Source organism: Panthera tigris, chromosome A1, assembly GCF_018350195.1.
Source record: "Panthera tigris isolate Pti1 chromosome A1, P.tigris_Pti1_mat1.1, whole genome shotgun sequence".
Classification (NCBI taxonomy): Eukaryota; Metazoa; Chordata; class Mammalia; order Carnivora; family Felidae; genus Panthera; species Panthera tigris.
In genome coordinates, this window is record NC_056660.1 from 227160138 (window position 1) to 227185697 (window position 25560).

At 41.6% G+C, this 25560-nt stretch overlaps 1 protein-coding gene across 1 annotated transcript in view; it reads left to right on the plus strand.

Moving 5' to 3' along the window:
- The window catches only part of DNAH5 (dynein axonemal heavy chain 5), a 283958-nt gene that overhangs the window by 231882 nt on the left and 26516 nt on the right, over window positions 1-25560 (plus strand). The window contains exons 63-70 of the mRNA XM_042997483.1: window positions 707-1023; window positions 1594-1749; window positions 2886-3068; window positions 16243-16486; window positions 17484-17598; window positions 18091-18281; window positions 22526-22647; window positions 24431-24580. Of these exons, the coding sequence (XP_042853417.1) occupies window positions 707-1023; window positions 1594-1749; window positions 2886-3068; window positions 16243-16486; window positions 17484-17598; window positions 18091-18281; window positions 22526-22647; window positions 24431-24580 (1478 nt within the window). The remainder of the gene's footprint in view (window positions 1-706; window positions 1024-1593; window positions 1750-2885; window positions 3069-16242; window positions 16487-17483; window positions 17599-18090; window positions 18282-22525; window positions 22648-24430; window positions 24581-25560) is intronic.

Below are 25560 nucleotides of genomic sequence, written 5' to 3' on the forward strand. Positions count from 1 at the left end.
GTGTGTGTGTGTGTGTGTGTTTGTGTTTGTGTCCAGATATTTCAGAAGGATGAATATTGGTCTGGCATCTATGCAACCCTGAGTAGATGTATTAATGACCTTCAACATCTTATCAGGTCGTTTTTCAATTCCCTTATGAGCGAATGGTCATACTGATCAAGGTCACTTTGAATGGAGGCTCTGTCTTCTGAAGTTGTGTATCTCTTAGATTCCAAGGTCATACTCTTACATCCAACAAGAGTCGAAATAATCTAGTGCTTGACACTAGCAGGTATCACTTGACGGACCATTTGGACCCTGTTTAACAAGAAACCAACCTACTTCGTATTCACCAAGGCACAGCAACATGGCTACAGTTTGGTTTCTGGAAGTTAGTTTAAAAGAATGTTTGCCTTTGGAGTGCCTGGGTGGCTCAGTCGATTAAGCGTCCAACTTTGGCTCAAGTCTTGATCTTGCGGTCATGAGGTTTAGCCCCTGGTCAGGCTCTGTGCTGACAGCTTGGAGACTGGAGCCTGCCTCGGGTTCTGTGACTCCTCCCTCTGCCCCTCCCCCACTGGTGTGCGCCTTCTCTCTCTCTCTCTCTCTCTCTCTCTCTCTCTCTCTCTCTCTCTCTCTCTCTCTCTCTCTCAAAAATAAATGTTAATATTCTGCACAATTACAAGGCTGATTATAAAATACTTCAGTAGTGTTTTGTTTTCCGTTTTAGGGGATGTGTTGTTGGCTACAGCTTTTCTATCTTATTCTGGTCCATTTAACCAAGAGTTTCGCAATCTGCTGCTAAATGACTGGCAGAAGGAAATGAAAGTCCGGGAAATCCCATTTGGAGACAATCTAAATCTCAATGAGATGTTGATTGATGCCCCTACTATTAGTGAATGGAACCTCCAGGGTCTGCCAAATGATGACCTATCCATTCAAAATGGAATTATTGTCACAAAGGCATCTCGCTATCCTTTGTTAATTGATCCACAGACTCAAGGGAAGATCTGGATTAAAAATAAAGAAAGCCGGAATGAACTCCAGGTAATTTGAGTTCAAGTATATTTATGTTACTGGTCAAGTTTTATTGTCTCTGATGAGCAGGAGTCCGAGAACAAAGAAATATTTGAAAATAGTAGAGTTGTAATCCTAATAGAGCAATAACAGATGCAAGCCTAAAATCTGATATTAAGATCTTTTCTAAAAATTGTATTTACATTTGTGTTGATCTCACAAATCTACTGATGCCATCTTTCAAAGGTTGCAGACTCTCTTCTATTAGAGCTTAGAACTCTCCATGATGAACAGAGCAGGGTGGAGTTCCATCACACTGAGTATACAGCACTTTACAAGGACACATCATGATTATTCCATTATTATTTATCACCAAATTGGTGGTGGTAGTGAGAAGACAGGTTGCACGGGGGAAGAACAGTTTGCTAAGGAAAAGGATGGAAACGGTTTAAGCTTTCTGTATAATTTCACCAAGAATGGGTTCCAGATAAGGATTTCTAAAAATCTCTGCAATAGACTGCTGGAGCACCATTTAGTATTTGTCATCTCCGCACCTTGCATCATGATACTGTGAAAGCAACTCTTGGATCCTGTTCCTAGATCACATCTCTAAATCACAAGTACTTCAGAAACCACCTGGAGGACAGTCTTTCTCTTGGAAGGCCCTTGCTTATTGAAGATGTTGGAGAGGAACTAGACCCAGCACTGGATAATGTTTTGGAGAGAAACTTCATTAAGACTGGGTCTACCTTTAAGGTCAGTTAGACCTATTGATAATGATGTGTAGAGCCATAACCATGAGGCCAGGTCAATGTGACATAGATGGAATTTTCTCAATAGGCAGGAATTCAAATTTGAGTCAGTGTAAGAGGCATTTGCTTTTCTCCTCTCCACTTCCTGAGTTGGGATCAAAGTGTTCAAAAGCAGTCCTTCTAGAGATATCTACTTCACTCGTGTGACAGAATCTGACTCCATTTTGATGGTTGACTGTGGACATGTTTCAAAACCCACCATGCCCCTCACCCTTTCTGTCCCAAATCTGGGCAAGCTGATAAGAAAACCTGGGGCTCTCTCCTTTGGCAGTGGTGGGACATTCAAGCCATGCAGTCCTCTGTTCATGCCCTGTGTGGGGACTCTCATCCTACCCCTACGCCCTAGCCACTAGCTGTTTTTTTCCTATTGTCTCAATCAATTTTTGGGACCTGTTTGGGAGCCCACCTTAATCTTCCCCCAAATCTCCATACGTGAGCAATAAACCTTTTCATTCCCTTTTGGTGCCTGTGTGATGTCATCAGTCTTGACCTCTGAACCAAATTTTGGGTAAAGAATCCATCTCACTTCTGTGGTACGATCACACCACTTTTGGTGCAAAATTCTACATTTATGATATATATTGGTGCACATTGAACTCCCTCCCTCCTTCTTCCCTCCTCCTTCCCTTCCTCCTCCTTCCCTCCTTCTTCCCTTTCATCCTAGTGGTTTGAAGCCCTGTGAATGCCCAATGACCTCTTCTTTTTCAGTTTACGAATACCTCTAGTTACATAATTGTTTAAAGCAATGCTTGATCCCATGCAAAAAAAGGACACGTAAGGTGCATTTGTTTTACTACTTTCATGTTATTTATTTATTATTTTTTTAAGTTTATTATTTTTTAAGTTTATTTATTTATTTATTTTGAGAGAAAGAGAGAGAGAGAGTGAGTGATCAGGGGAGGAGCAGAGAGAGAAGGAGAGAGAGAATTCCAAGCAGGCCTGGCAATGTCAGCACAGAGCCCGATGCGGGCGGGGCTTGAACTCACAAACCAGGAGTTCATGACCGGGTCTGAAAGCAAGAGTCGAATGCTTAGCCAAATGAGCCACCCAGGTGCCCCGAACTTTATTTTTATAATAAAGGTGAAAGTTGGTGACAAGGAGGTAGATGTGATGGATGGCTTCAGACTCTACATTACCACCAAACTGCCCAATCCAGCCTACACCCCTGAAATAAGTGCTCGGACCTCTATCATCGACTTCACTGTCACCATGAAAGGTCTGGAAGATCAGTTACTGGGGAGAGTCATCCTCACAGAGAAACAGGTGAGTGAAGCGTGACCATCTCCTTTTCTGCATTGTGTTGTGATTCTTTCATTGGCGAAAATAACATGATAAAAGTTGTAGTGGGATTGAGTCCCCCCTTTTTATTCCTATGTTCTTCCCTTTATTAATTTCCAAGTATCTTAGGTAATTACTAATCGATTAGCGCATATGTTTTATCTGTCTCATAAATCACATTAATCAATTGATTTTGTGTAGACTAATGATGTAACTATGAGGCTGTCAGCCTCAGACTCGGCATCATTATTCTGGTCTTATTTTGCTTTATTTTTCTGAAGTTTGCTCTATTGTGAGTTCTACTCACCTGTTCACTTTTAGGTTTCCAGGATACAGTGAGGTTTTGCTTTCATTTGATTCATGATTTTGCTTTTGGAATCTAAAATTAAACCTTTGTACCAGATCACACACCACATTCTCAAGTCTCATTTGTTACCTAAGAGAGCTCTGTGTGTGATCTTACATGACAGACATTTGGGGCCTCAGAGCTTCACGGAGTGCCTTTTGGAGGCTGCTGGCTTAGTTATGCTCTGCTAGTATAACTCCATATCTGTTTTCTCTACCTCTGTTGTGCGGAATAACTTCATGATCAACAAAAAATGGCCACTAATTGGTAAACTTCCTTGTTTTGAGTCAGTATTTTCTCTAGGGAGCATGTGAGTCTTAAAAGAATCTAGAGTGTTTCAATAGGACTGCTTTAGTAAAACCGTATGAACTCTCAAAGTTGCTGTTGATTTTCTCCTGGGTTCATTAGCAATGAGGAGTCTAGTTTACTTTATAGCGCCTTCTACACCGACCTAATGGCTTATTTAGGTTAAAATTATTGGCAAAATCTTTGGAATCTGTCCTTCACATTATTTTGATTATTATTATTATTATTTTTTTGTATGTTTCATGCTTGGTCTTCTGAGTCCTGTATGTTGATCTCTTTCTTTTTTATGTCCATCCTCCCACCCTTTTCTTTTCTTTTCTTTTCTTTTTCTTTTAAAAATACTTTCTTTTTATTTTTTAGTGCATAGTGCATAAATCATAGAGTCAAATGGTTGGAAGTTGCATAGAGTCATATGGTTGGAAGGTTCAATCTGACTTTGTAGATTCGTGTGGTTAGTAACCTCTGTATGGCAGGAACTGATTCCAGAGTTCCGACCACAGACTTGAAGTCTCTTGAAGTAATGAGAGCCTTTAGACCAAGTGCTTGCTTATTTTTGGAGCCTCAGTAGAGGTGGTTGGGAAGCTTAGTGCTGCCATACCGTTACTTGAGGAAGGATTGGGATTCCTGATCAACAGCTTGTGGTGTTGAGCAGGGAACCCCGACAGTCTCTGGGGCAGCATCCGTTCAACCATATCTTAGGCTGCTCTCACCTGTGGCATTGGCTTCAAGGAGATAAGGGGCCCTGATGGCAGTTTGAATAATGTACTCGTCTTTGGTTTTCTCACATTCAGCTGAGATGAATATAGTCTCCTTGGAAGAAATAATTTGGCCTGACAGATTTTGTTTCCAACAAAACAGCTCCAGAGCCATAATTGTTACAATAGAAGTTTGAGATGAAGTGAGGAACACTTTAAACTCCTTTGAAGACTTTGCTTTTAAAAGTTTTATTTAAATGTTTTTATTTATTTATTTTTTTTTTTTTTATTTTTATTTTTATTTTTTTTTCAACGTTTATTTATTTTTGAGACAGAGAGAGACAGAGCATGAACGGGGCAGGGGCAGAGAGAGAGGGAGACACAGAATCGGAAGCAGGCTCCAGGCTCTGAGCCATCAGCCCAGAGCCCGACGCGGGGCTCGAACTCACGGACCGCGAGATCGTGACCTGAGCTGAAGTCGGTCGCTTAACCAACTGCGCCACCCAGGCGCCCCTGTTTTTATTTATTTTTGAGAGAGAGCGCACGAGAGAGAGAGAGAGAGAGAGAGAGAGAGAGAGAGAGAGAGATTGAGCGCATAAATGGGGGAGGGGCAGAGAATCCCGAGGGGAGCGGGCTCTCTGTTGTGCAGAGCCTGACACAGGACTCGAACTCACAAACCTTGAGATCACGATGTGAGCTGAAGCCAGACGCTTAACCGAGCCACCCAGCCACCCCAACTCCTTTGAAGATGTGAACAGCCTTGAAAATCCAATATGGATCCCAAGCTGGGCTTTTTCTTACCTCCTGGAAAGGTATCTTGAGTATCTTGAGAAAATTACTCCTTTACTGTTGTCTCCTGATGAGAATCCATTCCAGCCTCACAGTAGATAATTCTTAGAAAAAGTATGGCCATAGGAACGTGACTCTTACTCTTATAATATCAGAGGGTCCCTTACGCTGAACCACATTATTATTGAACATGTAACCTATTTTTTTTTTTTTTTGAGAGAGAGAACTCAAGTGAATGAGGGGCAGAGAGAGAAAGGGAGAGAGGGAGAGAGAGAGAGAGAGAGAGCAGCAGAACTCACCCAAAGCAGGGCTTGTGTTTACCTAAGGTCGAGCTCATGCTCACCCAAAGCCAAGCTCAAGCTTACCTGATACAGGACTCGAACTCATGAACTGTGAGATCATGACCTGAACCGAAGTCAGATGCTTAAGACGGAGCCACCCAGGCACCCTAACCTGTATTTTCTTTCCTCTAATGCAAGGTCTCATGCAAGAAGTGAGCTGGTGGGCTTAATTTTGATGAATTTTAATTCATTTAATTTTTGATGAATTTTAAGTAGTACACTTCTTGCAAGCAGCCATTTCTTTTCTTTTTTTTTTTTAATATATGAAATTTATTGTCAAATTGGTTTCCATACAACACCCAGTGCTCATCCCAAAAGGTGCCCTCCTCAATACTCATCACCCACCCTCCCCTCCCTCCCACCCCCCATCAACCCTCAGTTTGTTCTCAGTTTTTAAGAGTCTCTTATGCTTTGGCTCTCTCCCACTCTAACCTCTTTTTTTTTTTTTCCTTCCCCTCCCCCATGGGTTTCTGTTAAGTTTCTCAGGATCGACATAAGAGTGAAACCATATGGTATCTGTCTTTCTCTGTATGGCTTATTTCACTTAGCATCACACTCTCCAGTTCCATCCACGTTGCTACAAAAGGCCATATTTCATTCTTTCTCATTGCCACGTAGTATTCCATTGTGTATATAAACCACAATTTCTTTATCCACTCATCAGCTGATGGACATTTAGGCTCTTTCCATAATTTGGCTATTGTTGAGAGTGAGCAGCCATTTCTTTTGTAGCATCTAGTCCTCTCACCGCATCCCTGCGTCAGCTCACATCGCCGAATCTTCTCAGCCTGGGTGGTGGCAAGTGGGTCTGAGTTGATATCTGGATCCTTCGGGGCATTTCTTGAAATTGCGTAACTCATTTGAAAAGAGCCAACAGATACAAAAAGTGTTTTTAAGTCTGAATTGTTCCTTTGACCTCAGTGACAAGGCAGTCTTTCTAAACATGATCACTTTTTAGGTAATTATTATATACACGATACCAATATAAAATGTTATAGAGCCAAGGGGGGCTATCAGAAGCCAGGAAGACCCCAGCAGTAAGAAGTTGGTGTTGGCCAGGGTGGGGAGGGGGCGCTGGGGTGGCTCAGTCAGTTAAACGTCGGGGTCTCGATTTTGGCTCAGGTTCATGAGCTGAAGCCCCGCGTTGGGCTCTGCGCTGGCTGTGCAAAGCCTGCTTGCGATTCTCTCTCTCCCCCTCTCTCCCTCCGCCTCTCCCCTGTGTGCTCTCTCTCTCTCTCTCTAAATAATAAATAGACATTAAAGAAAAAGAAGTTGGTGTTAGAAAGCGTCTTCCTTTACTCATGGAGCTGAAATGAAGGGTATTCTTTACAGTCACAGTAACTTAAACCTTCACTGGTCTGTCGATTCTTCTTGTGGAAGGTGGCTTGGGACAGTACCTTATGATACCAGGGATTCTTTGAATCCATAAACCCACCAGCTGTCCAGTGTCTTGGAGATACAGGTAGTGGGATCTGGTCTTGTGAGTGCTCGGCCGGACAGCCTGCTGGAGCCTCGGGTTTGTTTGCTTCAGAAATGAAGGGAGGGGTGCCTGGGTGGCTCGGTCGGTTAAGCGTCTGACTTCAGCGCCAGGTCATGATCTCATAGTTCGTGGGCTCAAGCCCCGCGTCAGGCTCTGTGCTGACAGCTCGGAGCCTGGAACCTGCTTCAGATTCTGTGTCTCCCTCTCTCTCTGCCCCCTGCCCTGCTCACACTCTGTCTCTGTCTCTCAAAGAGCGAATAAACGTTAAAATAATGATGATGATGATGATGATGATGATGATAATAAACCAGCAGCAACAACAACAACTTCCTTGGATTCACTCTCACCTTGCCCCCAGAGAACAAGACAGAAACTCAAAGAGAACTGTATACTATTAGGAGAAAAATACTAACATAGATTAACAGCATTTACTGGCCACACAACACAGGGCTTCAGGGCTCACCTTGTTCAGAATCCTAGATGAGCGAGCAGGTCCAACACTTCATTTCCTTCGGAGGTGGAAGAATCACTCAAACTCCGTGGAACCGAGAGGAGAAATAAGGTAACGAAGCCCTGAACGGACGTCGGTATCGTGAGCTCACTGGTATGGAGAACAAATAAGTCTGAGTTCTCTTGCTTAATCTTTCTACGGTAACCCCCAGTGTAAGATGCAGAAGAGATGGAGCCTTTGGGAACGAAAGCCTGGGTGATCCGCGAGAAAGGAGGGCTCTCGAGGGCCATCGTCTGTTTCCTTCCACTGATTTCAAAACCGTGGTTACAGATGCAGTTTATGTACACAAATAATTTTAGTTTTCATTTGCGTCTTTGTTGAGCCACTTAATTTTTGATCATTTAATTAATAGATAGTATGTTTCATGAAATCATCCTGAATCACTACTGTACTTTCTTACTCACTTTGTGGATGCTTTTCTTATTATCACAGGTTAATGTTTTAAAAAAAAAATACATCCTGTATTAATTGTTTAAAAAAATTTTTTTTAATGTTTATTTATTTTTGAGAGAGACAGAGACAGAATGTGAGTGGGTTAGGGGCAGAGAGAGAGAGGGAGACGCAGAACCCAAAGCAGGCTCCAGGCTCCTAGCCGTCAGCACAGAACCCGACGCGGGGCTCGAACTCACAAAGCTGTGAGATCATGACCTGGGCCGAAGTCGGACGCTCAACCGACTGAGCCACCCAGGCGCCCCACAGGTTAATTTCTTTTAATGTTTATTTATTTTAGAGAGAGAGAGAGAGAGCACACACATGAGCAGGGGCAGGGCAGAGAGAGGAAGACAGAGGATCTGAAACAGGCTCCACACTGACAGCAGAGAGCCTGATGCAGGGCTTGAACCCAGCTATGACCTGAGCTGAATTCAGACACTTAACCTACTGAGCCACCTAGGTGCCCCTTATTATCACAGTTTATGTAAAACATTTACACGACAGCCTTAGTATATAGAATACATAGCACAAATGTCTACCTCTGTGTGTGTGTGTATGTGTGTGTGTGTTGAAATAATCCCTTTGGTGGGAAAAATGCTTATAGACAAAATGATTTTGATTAATTTTGCTCCTTATTATTATATTTATTATCTTTATATTTTGCTTCTTCTTATTATATATTATATCTTCTTATATATTGGGGGACCTAAGTTATGGTTCAACAGAACTATGTCTAAATCAGCCATACGAATGAAACTAAACCCTTATCCCCAAAGAGGTTTTCCATTTTAAAAGTTTGAATGAGGGATGCCTGGGTGGTTCAGTCCATTAGGTTAAGCATCGACCTCGGCTCAGGTCATGACCTCACGGTTCATGAGTTCAAGCCCCACATTGGGCTCTGTGCTGACAGGTCAGAGCCTGGAGCCTGCTTCAGATTCTGTGTCTCCTTCTCTCTCTGTCCTTCCCCAACTCACGCTCTGGCTCTCTCTTAAAAACAAAGAAACATTAAAAAATTTTAAAAAATAAATGAAAAATAAAATCTTGAATAAATTGTTCTACTTTCCTTCAGAGATAACTTTATCTTTTCCATAACTATTGTCCCATTGTAGCGTTTGGTCATCTACCTACTATTTGGTACATGACAGGTTGCTTTCATAATTCCAAATTGCGTTGAGAAAGAATGAAATCGTGCCATTTGCAGCAACGTGGATGGAACTGGAAGGTATTGTGCTAAGTGAAATAAGTCAGAGAAAGATATCACATGTGGATCTTGAGAAAGTTGACAAAAGACCATGGGGGAAGGAAAGGGGGAAAAAATAGTTACAAACAGAAAGGGAGGGAGGCAAACCATAAGAGACTCTTAAATACAGAGAACAAACTGAGGGTGGATGGGGGAGTGGGGGGGAGGGGAAAGTGGGTGATGGGCATTAAGAGGGGCACTTGTTGGGACGAGCACTGGGTGTCGTATGGAAACGATGAACCCTGGGAATCTACCCCCAAAACCAAGAGCACACTTTACACCGTATGTTAGCCAGTTTGACAATAAGTCATATTAAAAAAAAAAGAAACAGAAAACAACAAAAAATCCAAATTGCTTTAAATTGTACTATTTACTTTAGGGTATATTATTTTGTCAGTTTTAATCTTTGGGGGGAAATGTACTCCTTAGCCTCACTGTAATTCTTTGGGGATGTAGGTGGTTACTTTAAATGACAAAGTGATTGGTGTTAACAATGACATTGAATTGACCACAACCATCTCAATAATGTTCAAGCTTTAACTTGCTATTTTTTAAAATCAGGAATTGAATAATTTGCCCCTTTGTCCACATTATAGTAACTGTTGCTCTTGTGAATAATGGCTTTCATAAGCAACATGGCGGCTTTTAGTACTGATTCCATAGCTCTCAATTGGAGATGAGAGTGGAAATGTAGGTTGTAATAAGTCTTGCAAACTGTGTTGAGAATTTTGGACCTTTCCAAACAGCTGAGGGAAGGAGCAGGAAAGGGGGTGATGGCAGAGAAGGGGGTGAGCAAGGAGACCAATTATGGAGAGTAGTCCACGAGGAATAATTAAAGCCTAAACCAGGGCAGTGGCTCTGCAAATGGAAGAAATGGATGGAGGAAGAAAACATATTATGTTGGAAGAACTGATAAGACAGGGGGCGGTTTATGGATTTGACAGCCCCATGCTCTGTCCGTTCCCAGCAGACATAAAAACATGCACCCTTAGCATAAGTACAAGATTCGAAAGTTTTTATCCCTTTTATCCCTTTTTCAGCCACTTTATTATGCTTTTGTAATGATGTGTGAAATTCTAAAGTATGATTTATTTTGTGCCAACCTATAATTTTATTTTTCAAACTGCTTATTTCCCAAATAAGTATTATAATGCTTCCAAAAATCCATGCTTGGAATGAATCAAGGGAGGGGATAAGAGAGGAGACATATCTTTTGAGCAGCTATCATGATTCGGTTACTGTTGTAGCTGCTTTCCTACTTACATCCTCATACTCACTCTCTGAGCTGTTTTTACATCCATCTCACAGATGAGGAAACTGAGGCTCATGGCGTCACATAACATGGCCAGTGTCAGGCAGCCGTTAGATCCTGGGAGCTGTGATTCAAACCTATGTCTTCCTGTTGTCAAACCATCGTTCTTCCCATGGCTTTACATTCCTCCCTTATCTGCCTTCTTCAGGTGAGGAGGTTTTCTTTTTTTAATGTCTAGATTTATTTCAGCTTAATGCTAGATAATATGCTTAATGCTAGATATATATCTATATATATCTATATATATAGATATATATCGCTTCCATATAACACCCAGTGCTCAATCCATCAGGTGCCCTCCTCAATGCCCATCACTCATTTCCCCCTCTCCCCCATCCCACCATGCCCCCTCAGTTTGTTCTCTGTATTTAAGAGTCTCTTATGGTTTGCCTCCCTCCCTTTCTGTTTGAAACTATGTTTTCCCCTTCCCGTCCCCCATGGTCTTCTGTTAAGTTTCTCAAGATCCACATATGAGTGAACACATATGATATCTGTCTTTCTCTGACTGACTTATTTCACTCGACATAATACCCTCCAGTTCCATCCACGTTGTTGCAAATGGCAAGATTTCATTCTTTCTCATTGCCAAGTAGTATTCCATTGTATATAGAAACCACATCTTCTTTATTTCAGGTGAGGATTTTTATAACGCTCACCTGTAGGAACTCAGGAATGATCATGATAGTGTGCAAAATGTGGGAATAAAAAATATTTGAATTTTTCCCTTTAGCTACCTTTCCTTCCTTCCTTCCTTCCTTCCTTCCTTCCTTCCTTCCTTCCCTCCCTCCCTCCCTCTCTCCCTCCTTTCTTCTTTCTTTCTTTCTTTCTAGAGGGAGAGAGAGCACGAGATGGGGAGAGGAGCAGAGGGAGAGGGAGAATCTCAAGCAGGCTCCATTCTCAGCACGGAGCCCAACACAGGGCTTGATCCCATGACCCTGGGATCATGACCTGAGCTGAAATCCAGAATGGGATGCTGAACCAACCCAGCCCCCCAGGTGCCCCTACTTTCTTTCTTAGTGTAATGGTAGTGTGAGTTCTTTTGTTATAGCTGCTTATGGAAAGGAATTTTGTAGGTGCCATGAAATGTCACTTTCTGTACTAATTATTACATTTTTTCAAATTTGAGATTCTTATGTAGTGAATCAATGAATTGAAATAACCACTAAGGAAGCTTTTTTTTTTTTTTTAACGTTTATTTATTTTTGGGACAGAGAGAGACAGAGCATGAATGGGGGAGGGGCAGAGAGAGAGGGAGACACAGAATCAGAAGCAGGCTCCAGGCTCTGAGACATCAGCCCAGAGCCTGACGCGGGGCTCGAACTCACGGACTGCGAGATCATGACCTGAGCCGAAGTCGGACGCTTAACCGACTGAGCCACCCAGGCGCCCCTAAGGAAGGTTTTTAAAAAAATGTAACCAAATAAAAGGAAACAAAAGTGATAAAGGTAGGTTTTGCTGGAATTGCTACATCCCACCCCCCCCCCCCCCAAATTAAGAAAGTGATACAGGTTCCGAGCTTTTGTCTTGCTTAGCGAGGGAATTTTCCTTTGCTGGAATGTCCCTGGACCCGACTCGCTGTGCTCAGGGCCTGGTACAGTTCTACACACCATAGCTGCTCAATCAGTGGTGATGGACTGGCCAGAACATGAAGCAGTGGCCAGTGGCCTTTGCCCTTTGTCTTCATGCAGTTTAGTTACTAGAGCCTTTGTTTTAAATCTGTGGTTTTCAGTCACAGGGTGAGAATTTTCACATTTCTATTTCTGGCACCAAGATATGCCTGGATTTTCTTGTTCACTATTTGTTTCAGTCTGAAACAGGGTATAGAATTTAGTCATTCGTTCCAAAATATTGAGAGCCTACTGTGTACCAGGCATCGTTCCAAGAGTTGAGGGAACATATTAATGAACCAAAAAAATCTTTGGAGGCTAACTAATGACTAATTTATATGTTATGTTAGAAAGTGGTAAATGCGATTTAAAAACACAGAGTGGGGTAAGAGGAGAGCTAGGGAATCAGATAGTGGGCTATGATTTTAAACAGGGTGGTCAAAGTAGGTTCCACTGAGAAGGTGACATTTAAGGAGAAGTTGAAGGGGAGGAGGGAGTAAGTTACCTGGTAGGATGGGCCTGACACAGCAACAGCCAGTGCAAAGGCCCTGAGGTAGGAGAGTACATTATGTGTTTAAGGCAGTGGGTCTCCAAGTGTGGTGCCCTGAACAGACAGGAATAGCAGCCCTGCATCACCTGGAGGTAGGTTAGATTCCCAGGCCCTGCTCTGGCTTATTGCTGATTTAGGGCTTACTGGATGTGGCTGGAGAAAAATGAAAAAGGACCCTCACAGGCTGTGGTAAGGTCTTAACTTTTACTCTGAGAGACATGGTTAGTCATTAGAGGGTTTGGGGAGAGGAGGTATGTTTCAGAGCAGTGTTCTGACTGGTAGGCTGGGAATAGACAACGGGCGGTAGGGATGAGCCAGGGAGACCTATTTGGGTCCTGTCATTTAAAGGAGAAATGACAGAGACATGCACCAGGGTGTCAGCAGTGGAGTTGGTGAGGAACGATAAGCCTCCGGGTCTGTTTCTGAAGTAGAGGTGATAGGATTTGCTGATGACCAGGACGTGGAGTTTGAGGAAAGGGACGTAGTGACAGAGGCCTCCAAAATTTTAGCTGCTGGGAGAATGGGGCTGCTGTCTGCTGGGATGGGGAAGGCTGGGGGGCAGCAGGTATGCAGGAAAGAGCCCTGACTTCCCTTTTGGTAGTGTTGCTGGGGTGGTGGGGGACATCTCTTCGACATTCACGTGGAGACGTCGAGACCACGTATGATGAAGAGCTGGGAAGAAGCTCTCAGTTACCTGCGTATCGATGGTGTTTAACACAAGACAGAGTTTGTGGAATTGTTATGCGATGTTTCTCATAGTTAAAAAGAAAATCCTAAAAATGATTACATAAATTAAGCACTACAGGGAAAGGACTTACACTAGGGTTTCACAATGGCAGTTTGGGCTACCTGTGGCTTCTCCCTCCCCATGATGTTCGTGTGGGCACTGGACCAGAGTGAAGGGAAGTCACCCAATTAATCATGGAATTAATGGGTAGTCCCATTATATTTTGTATGATTTCATATGATTCATTGCTACATATAACTTTATCATTTTTTTACTTTTTAAAAGTGTATGGATTTTGAAAGAGAGAGCATGTGCAAGAGTTGGGGAGGGGCAGAGAAAGAGGGAGAGAGAGAATCCCAAGCAGCCTGCCTACTGCCTGCCCAGAGCCCAGTGCGGGGCTCAAACCCATGAACCGCGCAAGATCATGACTTGAGCCTAAATCAAGAGTTGGATGCTTAACCGACTGAGCCACTCAGCCACCCCAATCACTATTTATAACTTTAGATTTCTAGTTCTCTCAGCGGGGAGTAGAATCTACAATAATTGCTGAGCCCTATCCGGAGTACCCAATCGAATATTTACCCTGCTGAAGCTGCGGCGGAAATCTGAGCTTGGTAACACATGCCCAGGTAGCTCCACTGGGCACAACTGAAACTGGCAACCATGTCTTTTAACCATGCGTTGAACCCTGGTTTCCCCATATTGTGTCACACTTAAATTCATATTACTTCATTAAGGCGTCTAAGCATCGGTCAGTGGGCACTATATTTAGAAAGCTTTTCAAGCAAACTGACTAATGCATATCTTTCTGTCCAAATTTTTAAATACTATTTACCCACTGTCCTTTTTCCTTTAATATAATTTATTGCCAAATTGGCTTCCATACAACACTCAGTGCTCATCCCAACAAGTGCCCTCCTCAATGCCCATCACCCACTTTCCCCTCTCCCCCACCCCCCACAAACCCTCAGTTTGTTCTCTGTATTTAAGAGTCTCTTATGGTTTGCCTCCCTCCCTCTCTGTTTGTGACTATTTTTCCCCCTTCCTTTTCCCCATGGTCTTCTGTTAAGTTTCTCAGGATCCACATGTGAGTGAAAGCATATGGTAAATGTCTTTCTCTGACTGACTAATGTCACTTAGCATCATACCTTCCAGTTCCATCCATGTTGCTGTAAAAGGCAGGATTTCATTCTTTCTCATTGACAAGTAGTATTCCATTGTATATATTAACCTCATCTTCTTTACCCATTCGTCAGTTGATGGACATTTAGGCTCTTTCCATAATCTGGCTATTGTTGAGAGTGCTGCTCTAAACATTGGGGTACAAGTGCCCCTATGCATCAGTACTCCTGTATCCCTTGGGTAAATTCCTAGCAGTGCTATTGCTGGGTCCTAGGGTAGATCTATTTTTAATTTCTTGAGGAACCTCCACACTATATTCCAGAGTGGCTGCACCAGTTTGCATTCCCACCAACAGTGCAAGAAGGTTCCCATTTCTCCATATCCTCGCCAGCATCTATAGTCTCCTGATTTGTTCATTTTAGCCACTCTGACCGGCGTGAGGTGGTATCTCAGTGTGGCTTTGATTTGTGTTTCCCTGATGATGAGTGACGTTGAGCATCTTTTCATGTGTCTGTTGGCCATGCCTTCTTTGGAAAAGTGTCTATTCATGTTTTCTGCCCCTCACTGTCCTTTCCATTTTTGATTCTTTTACTAGCTTCAGAATTAGAGCCTCTCATTAAATAATCTGACTTTTGTGTATAATTTGACTTGGTGCCAGAGGCTCATCCTCTCTGTTGTCTTCCTGCCTCTGGGCTTCCTGCTGCCTTTGGCTGGTTCTTTTTTTTTTTTTTTTTAAGTTTAAAAAAAAATTACATTTATGTATTTTTGAGAGACAGAGTGAGACAGAATGAGAGCGGGGGAGGGGCAGAAAGGGAAGGAAACGCAGAATCTGAAGTAGGCTCCAGGCTCTGAGCAAGAGTTCAGCACAGACCCCAACACGGGGCTCGAACCCACAAAATGTGACCTCATGAACTGAGCCAAAGTCGGACACTTAACCGACTGAGCCACCCAGGCGCCCCTGCCTTTGGCTGGTTCTGTGTCACGGCTGTTCCCTGCTTCCCCATCCTCACTGGTCCCATCTTTTTTCTCCTTCTGTTCCATGGACTCTCCCTCTCCAAACCACCAAGAAGAAGAAGTAACCAATATGGACAATAATCTTTCTAAACCATTCTCTCCCCAGCTATCTATAAAGATCTTCAGAAAAGATGTAAAACTTTACTTGTCATGGAGAGAGTAGCACCTGTTCAGGCCCAGAACATTTTTCAATTGAAATGTACCTGCAGCAGTGGTACAGGTTGTTTGCCTGTCATTTGGACCCTTGCTTTTCAGAGAACTGGATACTATTTCAACATAATCACATTCAAACAACAGAGCTCTTATCAGTAAGAGACTAAGGGAAGACAATGAATCTATTCTGAGAGATCTGTGTGTGTCTTTTCAAATATATTTCAATATATTTTCAATATATTTCACTTTTCAAACAAGCTTAAATATAATCACAAAAGTCACGTAACGTGATTTGACTTTAGGAAATAAATAGACGGTTCGGTGGATATTGATTGTATTTTTAGTAAGTTTCACATTGTTTGCTACCAATTCTTTCCTCCATTAGCTCCCCTCTTCTTTTCATGAAGTTCCTGCAGCCACATATGATAACTACATTACATGAGCTTGAGAACAGTCCTCTAGGTGAACTTTGTCAGGGATGGCCAAACAATAGTTGTTAATTAAGGAAGAAAATATATTTATGCAAATTAACAGGAATTGGAGAAAGAGAGAACTCATCTCCTAGAAGATGTAACTGCAAACAAAAGAAGGATGAAGGAGCTAGAAGATAATTTGCTTTACCGGCTGACGAGTACCCAGGGGTCCCTGGTGGAAGACGAGAGTCTCATCGTCGTGCTGAGCAACACAAAAAAGACCGCGGAAGAGGTGACACAGAAGCTGGAGATTTCGGCAGAGACAGAAATTCAGATTAACTCAGCCCGGGAGGAATACAGACCTGGTGAGTTTGGTAATGAAAGACAAATGTCACAGGAAAATGAAGTGAGAAACAAACCAAAATCAGAGAAACTGAAGGAAGTAAGGGCTGTGTGAAGTAGGGTGGCCGCTCCTGTTTTGTGACGTTGCGTTGGGACATATACAGTAAGACTGGGAGAAAACATTTTTTAATGGTGTAAATTCTCTAGGTGCTGATAATCCATGTTAGTTAGCAAATTCTTTCAGGTCCCTGTGAACTTATTTTTAAATTAGAAAGTAAAAAGGGAGAACTTTTAAAGAACGTCTGACTACAGTTTTGAAATTTAAGGAATTAGTGCAGCGTTTATGGGCTGCTCATTAGTTCTTTATCATTTGGTCACAATGAGCTGGTGTTTTGTTTGCAGTCTTTGTATTAGGAAGGTAGTTCTTTGGTCTCCTGGGAGTGCTTTAGTCTTACTCAGCAATTTGCAAAACAGTGTTGTTCATTGGTTACAAGAGGGGCCTGCTAAAAGAACTCAATTCCCTTTAGAAAATTATCATTCTTTCCGAAAAAATAATCAAAACAGCATCATCTGCTGATGGAGAGTCAGGAGCATCATCTTTGCGATGATGCCTTGTTTTGCCACCCTGACCCCAAGCTTAGTCAAGGCTTCCTCATGGAGCTTAAGAATGAGGTCCATAAAATGCCTACACACCTTGCTGGGTGTTAGAGTGTTTGCGATCCCATCAGTTACCTTTTCTACCTATGAAAAAATATAGTGAAATTCATAAGGGTTCTAAATCCATAAGAGGTTCTAAAATGGAAAAATGCTGTGTGATAAACACAAATAGAGTGCTTACACAGAGCTTATAAATAAGAGTTAAATATATATAATGAGCATTGCTCTAGACTCTCAGAGCTGGTAGATAGTCATTGATAAAAATAAAACTTGTTGTTTTCATTTAGAGTTTAGGCTGGTCTGGGCACAGATCATTTATTTTCCACCCTCGTAGCACAAGCAACCTTGCTCTCTGTCTTTCAGTGGCAACACGGGGCAGCATCCTGTACTTCCTCATCACTGAGATGCGCTTGGTTAATGAAATGTATCAGACTTCGCTCCGCCAGTTTCTTGGCTTGTTTGACCTTTCCTTAGCCCGGTACGTCTGCACTCAGGAAGCCAAGCTGAATTCTATATCTGTGGGCTAGAATGATGACATTACATTTGTAACTTCTTTTCCTTTTGCTACTGAGTCTTTTTTTCTTTTTTTAATCTAAGTGTAGTGTAATTACCAGGGTGTTAACAAATCATTCTCATTTGTCATTTTATGCTCAGAGACAGGCCCATCAACTCTTCATCCATTGATTGATCCCTTTGGTTTTGTGTGTTTCTGTTACACAAGAAAATTCCCAAGACTTTTTTTTTGTGAGTGACATTACCCTGCGGGTAAAATCGATTTAGGCAACACTGAGGATTCTGTTATGTCATTTTATGTTGAGAGAATGCTTGTTATTTTCGATTGAGGATGCTGATTCTTGTGTACAAAGGAACTGGCTCTCCAAAGTTATGTATTTGCCGTTAAAGAGGTTGTTTTTATGGACAATGGGAAAGGGCAGTGGGGTAAGCTGGATTTAAGTGTTCTCTCCTGCAGGTCGGCCAAGAGCCCAATCACAAGCAAGAGGATTGCTAATATCATTGAGCATATGACTTACGAGGTTTACAAGTATGCAGCCCGGGGATTGTATGAGGAGCACAAGTTCTTATTCACCTTGCTGCTTACCCTGAAGATCGACATCCAGAGGAACCGAGTGAAGCATGAAGAGTTTCTCACCCTTATTAAAGGTCAGTATAACAATGGAAAGCGTTGTACATGGGTCCAGATGTACAAATTCTTTGAAGGTCTTGTGCGGTATTTTTTTTTTTTTCTGGCTACAGTAGTTTCCTTGCATGTCATTGGAGATTGCGTATATGTGAAATACTTTATTTGTTCATTTATTGCATGAATATTTATTGAGAACCTACTACTATGTCAAGGCACAGACTAGGCACTTGGGGTACATCATAAAACAACAAGTAAATTGTGTAGAATGGGAGAAGCTAGTAGGCACTATACAAAAGGCAAAGCAGGAAAAGGGGGATGGGGAGTTACAGGGTATGTGGACTGGGAATTAATATTCTAAATGGGATATTTAGTGGGGTATCTAATGGGTAGGCCTCCCTGAGAGATGGACAAGTGAGTAAAGGCCTGGAGGAGCAGGGGTCGCTGGCCTTGGGGACATGCAAAGGAAGAGTATCAAAGGAAGACAGCATCAATGCTCTGGTGGGAGTCAAGCCTCCCATGACTGAGGCTGGAGCCATGGTGTGTGTGTGTGTGGGGGGGTGATTGTGGAGCTCATCTTGCAGATATTGATTCTGTATCTGTTGAGGCATTGCTCGCAGGCAGGTCCCCTGTGCCACTGCACAATACAGCCCAGTGGAAGGCTAGGAAACAAATTTGCAGTCACGTTCTTGAATGTCTGGACAAAAAATATTTAAAGTAACTGTGGAAATGATGCTCGGGTCGAAATGGCTTTATCTACTACACCTTTCTAAGCCATCTCTTTATAGATGAGACACAATTTTATCTACAGTAGGTGGGGGGGAGATTTTCATGTTTACCTGGAGAGTAGATTTGCAGAGGAACTTGAAAAGGACCCTGAAGGAAAAGTAGGGAAGGGGTGTGGGTAGGCACATGCTGTGCCCTGGGGGTATGTGTGGGTCCACAGCCATATGTGAATAAATGCATATTCGTGTTTGTTTAAATATGCATTTGCATATGTATCTTATAGAAACAACAAAGACTCATTTGGTTACACTTGAACTTAGAAATGTATGATTTATGGGGCGTCTGGGTAGCTCAGTCCGTGAAGCATCCAACTCTTGGTTTTGGCTCAGGTCATGGTCTCAGTGTCCCAGGGTCGTGAGATCAAGGTCTGTGTTGGGCTTTGTACTGACAGCCCAGAGCCTACTTAGGATTCTCTCTCTCTCTCCCTCTCTCTCTGTGCCTCCCTTCTCTTGGTTTCTCTCTCTCTCTCTCTCTCTCTCTCTCTCTCTCTCTCTCTCAAAATAAATAAAGAAACTTAAAAAGAAAAAAAGAAATGTATGATTTATGGACAATCTCTCTCTCTCTCTCTCTCTTTCTCTCTCTCTCTTTCTCTCTCTCTCTCTGTCTTTAATTCTTTGTCTCTAACCCTCGAACTCTTGCTCCTTAGGTTTCTTTATTTTTCAGTTTTCCTAAATTGGAGCACGTGGATGAACTGGGGAGACATCCCTTAGATGTTTGGTGTCGGGGTTGACTTTTTCGCCGAGCCCTTCCAATAATACTGTCTCATTGACTGGTCCTCCAGCTGATGGGCATTTACTGTGGCAAGTTGTTCCCGACACGAAATGCATTTCCTCATGAAATGCATCCAGGTCTGGTTGAGATACCGTAAAGTGTGTTACAGTTTGGCATGATGATAGCAGATGTGGGATTAGGTTTAGCAAGACTAAGTGAGAATAGTGACTTTGCTGATTTCTTGATGAGTGTCTCAAGCAGATTCTTTAACTTTTTTCAGGCTTCAGCCTCCTCAGCTGTAAGACAAGGATAGTCAAATCTACATCATCAGATTCTTGAGAAGTCGTACAATTTCTGTAAATCTCGGCACATGGAACGTGTTCAGCAAATGATAGGCATTGTGATATTTTCTTTAGTATTTTAGTTTGTTTTGATTAGTCCCCGGCTGGCGTAGGCTGGACAGCTTTTGTGGGTCTTTGGCATTCAACAGTTTTAGAATGCTGCTTTATGAAACGGAGTGTCAGAAGAAACTTCGGAATGCAGTTACATTGTAAGATTGCTCTTTGCTGGTTATGTTTAGTGACAGTTACCCAGTGAGTGAACTCCCCTGCAGAGGGAGTTCACTTGTTTGAAAATGTTATTTAAAGATTTTTTAAAAACGTTTTTGATTTTTTTTTAACATTTATTTATTTTTGAGACAGAGAGAGAACATGAACAGGGGAGGGTCAGAGAAAGAGGGAGACACAGAATCTGAAACAGGCTCCAGGCTCTGAGCTGTCAGCACAGAGCCCGACGCGGGGCTCGAACCCACGGGCCGTGAGCTTATGACCTGAGCCGAAGTCGGACACTTAACTGACTGAGCCACCCAGGCGCCCCCGTTTTTGATTTTTTTCAGAAAGAGAGAGAGAGAGTGAGGGAGGAGGGGAGGAGCAGAAAGAGAGGGAGAGAGAAAATCCCAAGCAGGCTCTGTGCTGTCAGTGCAGAGCCCGACTCGGGGCTTGAACTCCCGAACCGCAAGATCATGACCTGAGCCAAGATCAAGAGTGGGATGCTTAACCAACTTAGCCACCAGGCACCCTGAAAATGTTATTCAGATAGCAACAGTACTTTGATACTGGTCTTTGAATTTGCTCATCTCCAAGGTGGGAAAGGATCAGTCCAGATGGCGTGCTAAATCTGCTTTGGCTATACCGCTTTATAACTGTGTGGTGTAACTTGTATACATTTTTTGTTATAAGAACACATCATTTTTACGAAGTATTACCTTAAAAATTGGAACTTACTTTTTCCGAAAGTAAGGGTTTCCAGAATGAAAGCAATAGCGTAAGTCTCAATCATCTTGAGAATTTATTTTGAATTATTCCTATTCCAACCATTTATTCATCAGAAGTACATTTAATCTGGTGCCATATTATCCAGGAATACATCTGTCCCCAACCCATTACAATCATTCTCTGTGGCCCATTGTACACTGTTAAAGCAGATAAGATATTCATGACACAGTTACTCTCTACTAAACAATGAATAATGCTTTGGTTGCAAGAAACACCCTTTCCTTCCCATAAATAGCTTCTCCCTAACTCTCTAGTGAATATCTCATTCTTTTGAGTTTGTTGGAAAATGGACGGTTTCCATAGAAATCGGTATGACATTTTTCAACACAATGCCACTGTCCTTAGGTCTTTAACTACTCCCTGCCATTAAAGCAACCTGTTTTGATTTTGTGAGTTAATAATCTTATCAAAATTGCTTCAAGGCCACACTTACCTTCTTGGAAATATACTAAGATGGATATGGCAAAAGACAGTAATTTAGTGGGGTCCATGGGGTACCTGGATAAAGTAGAGATTGGCTCAATAAATATCTTGAGTATTGTTATTTGTTCATGACCTGCTCTGTTCAGAAAAGGATTTTAAAGGTAACCAAATGCATTGGTTATACTCTTTTAAGAATTATGCTTGGAGCATATTTTCCCTGAAACATTTTAATAGATGGTGTTTATTGAACAGTATATTATATCCTATAAAGACTTTCTAACTCTTCCTCTGACTTAAAATATGACTGTTCACACATTTAGTTTTTCTGAGGTGAGCAAGGAGCTTAGGTAAATCAGCAGCAAGATAAGAGTCACTACCCACTGGAAATATTTGCTGTGGTTAGATTGTCCAAGAATAAGTGACACAACACAGGATCCTTGGATGTGCTCGAAATGGATATAGATAATATGCTGATTTATAGATGAGAACTCTTTAAACACATGTAGTGCTGCTGACATTTCTAGATAAATTCTCTCCTCGAAAGAGCTTGTGTGAACATCATGCACTTCTTAACATTGACAGTAGCTACTCATTTAGTGACCCTCTGCTCTGGTCTTGATCCCATTTCGTGTGCTTTACACACGTGTTTCCTGTCATTCTGTCATTATCACAACATCCAGGCTTCATTATTCCCAGCGTACATATATTTGGAAACAGAGACCCAGGCCGATGAGCTGCCTTGTCCCAGACCTTGGCCAGATGGGGCTAGGACAGAATTCAGCATCCTCCTGGGCCACACTTATATTGCTGATTCTCAAGTGTGTTTTTCTAAAATCATCTATTCCTTTATTAAATTTTAAAGCTTGTCCATTACGATGACACCTTTCTGAGTTAAAAAAATGTCGAGGTTGTAAAATAATTAAAATGAAAAGTGTAAGCAAAAGCTGTTGTAAACAGACTGTTTTAGAGTAAAGAAAGAAAAGTCTAGTAACTTTATATGTTTAATTTTAAAGGAGGTGCCTCATTGGACCTTAAAGCTTGTCCTCCTAAACCATCCAAATGGATCCTGGACATGACCTGGCTGAATTTAGTGGCACTCAGCAAACTTAGACAGTTTTCTGATGTCCTTGATCAGGTAACTTGTGCTTTGAATAAACTTATGGCAGTGTGATGGGGAGCAGCTTCCTGATTTATCACCAGCTACAGTATTTGCAGAAGAGAGACTTTTCCACTTTGTCACTCATACAATGGTATTACCTGTGTTTGACCTTGCTCATGCTCACTCAACTCTCTGATAAAGCGAACTCCACCCAAGTTTAACTACTATTGTCCTGTACCATATGTCAGTATCACCAACTGGAGATCCACAAGTGGGGAAACTGATAGATTTAATTAGATCATTAGATACAGTTAAGAGGAGATTGAATGGAAAAAAAAAAAAAATACAAAGAGCCTGTATCTAAATGCCTGCCCATTTGTCCTTGTCTCTCTTCTTCTTCCTCTCCTTGTCCTTCCACCATTATATTGCTTTAGCCAGGCATCTGGACTTACATCTAATGCCAGTGCTTGGCCCCTTATCTTTACAAGTTATTGTCCTTTCCCAACCAGCCAGTTCCCTATGAATTGTGTATGTACTGGGATCATGGAAGTTGGGTCTGGAGAGTTCAGCTGAGACAAACCAGGAAACAGATTCTTAAAAATCAGAAGACCAGAGAGGTCACACTGACAGCAAGGTGGCTTTATTCAGCCATGAGTTGTAGGCTTTTTTATGACCAGAACCTGTGCTAAGGTTGGTTCTTCACTTTCCTCCCAGTTGAAGTTGACCAGAAGCTTAATGTTCAGCTTTTTAAAAATGCTTTGTATGTTTTTATGTATTTTTATGTTTTGGCCTATGTCTGGTGATCTGCATTATTTCTACCATGTAGTGAAATAACTTTCATTTGGGAGGTTTTAATGCACTCTAGCTTATTCCCCTCGAAGGTGACTGCTAGTGACCTTTCCTGGACTGATATCTGTTCAGTAACAGTTGCTGTCTTATGGAGATTATCTTGTGCTGAAATCCCTCCATGTCATATAGTCTTTGATGACTGAGGGAAGTTATTGTTTTTTACTCTTATATGATACTTTCTAAATACAGATCTGGAATGCCTTTTCCTTTGATTAGGCCTCCCAGAAATATACCAGGGGCTTTAATCGAAGGGAATATACCAGAGAACATAGGATTACATTTATCTTCAGATGTTGTTTGTTTGTTCTATGTTTTTGAGATGATTACCGACAGAATGCTTGTCTCTCTTTGAGTTTTTAAGCTCTAAAGGATAATGGACTGTATTCTTTTCCTCTTTCTCAATTACCTAAAGGAAACATGTGTATCATTATTCATTCGATGATGATATGAAATGGTATATTTCAGATTACTCTAGATTAATAGAATATTGACCAAAAAGCTTTTTGTTCAATAATAAACATGCATTAAATGTCTTCTTTTGTGCCAGGAGTGGTCCTGGGAAATGAGGAAGCATATGTGAATAACTAAATGAATTTGTTCTTGATCATGAGAGGATTTCATGGAGCAAATCAGATTTCCTTAAAATAATGAAAATGAGTTTTCATTGATTTCTTTATTCCTTACAAAATTGTTACCACAAAGGCATTAGAAGATATTAAACAAATCAAGACTCTCCCTACTTCAAAAACTAGCTGTAAGCTGGCATTAATACAGAGTGACTTTAGCGTAAATCACATTTGATTTTAGACTTCCACACTTTTTGCTACTAGAATATAAAATAATGAAAAGGTCAAAGGATATCTTTCACACATGTCTGGAATGGGCAGAAGGTTTGATGAAAAATATCTGTGAACTATTACTAAAAGATTTTCTTGTGCTGTGATGCAATTCTTATCCCCTGATATTTCAGATATCAAGAAATGAGAAAATGTGGAAAACTTGGTTTGATAAGGAAAACCCTGAGGAAGAACCCCTTCCAAATGCCTATGATAAATCTCTTGACTGCTTTAGACGTCTTCTCCTTATTAGATCCTGGTGTCCTGACAGAACCATTGCCCAGGTAAAAAGTACATATTAGAAAAAATAGGAGAATATATTTTTTTAAAGATTTTTTAATTATTATTTTTAAGTAATCTCTGCACCTAGTGTGGGACTTGAACCTACAACTCTGAGATTAAGAGTCACATGCTCCGCTGACTGAGCCAGCCAGGCACACCTGGGAGAATATATATATATGTATTTTTTTTTTAAATTTAAATTTTAGTTAACATACGGTGCAGTATTGGTTTCTGGAGTAGAATTCAGTGATTCATCACTTACATATAATACCCAGTGCTCATCCCAACAAGTACCCTCCTTAATGCCCATCACCCATCTAGCCCATCGCCCACCCATCTCCTTCCGTCAACCCTCCATTTGTTCTCTAGAGTTAAGAGTCTCTTATGGTTTGCATCCCTCTCTCCTTTTTTTTCTTTTCCCCTTCCCATATGTTCATCTATTATCTTTCTTAAATTCCACATATGACTGAGATCGTGGTATTTGTCTTTCTCTGATTGACTTATTTCACTTAGCATATACACTCTAATTCCATCCACATCATTGCAAAGGGCAAGATTTCATTTTTTATGGCTGGGTAATATATTCTATTGTATATATGTACCACATCTCCTTTATCCATTCAGCAATCGATAGACATTTGGGCTCTTTCCACAGCTTGACCGTTGTTGATAATGCTGCTATAAATATTGGGGTGCCTGTGTCCCTTTGAATCAGTATTTTTGTATCCTTTGGGTAAATACCTAGCAATGCAACTGCTGGATCGTAGGGTAGTTCTGTGTTTAACTTTTTGAGGAACCTCTAAACTGTTCTCCAGAGTGGCTGCATTCCCACCAACAGTGCAAGAGGGTCCTCCTTTCCCTAGGAGAATATTTTTAAGGAGGATTTCCTTTGAAATATAAAGAAATGTTGAAAATTTTAATCCCAATGTGAATTTTCTTGGAGGCTTCTTTGGAATTTTCTAGCAGTACCTATGTGCAAAAT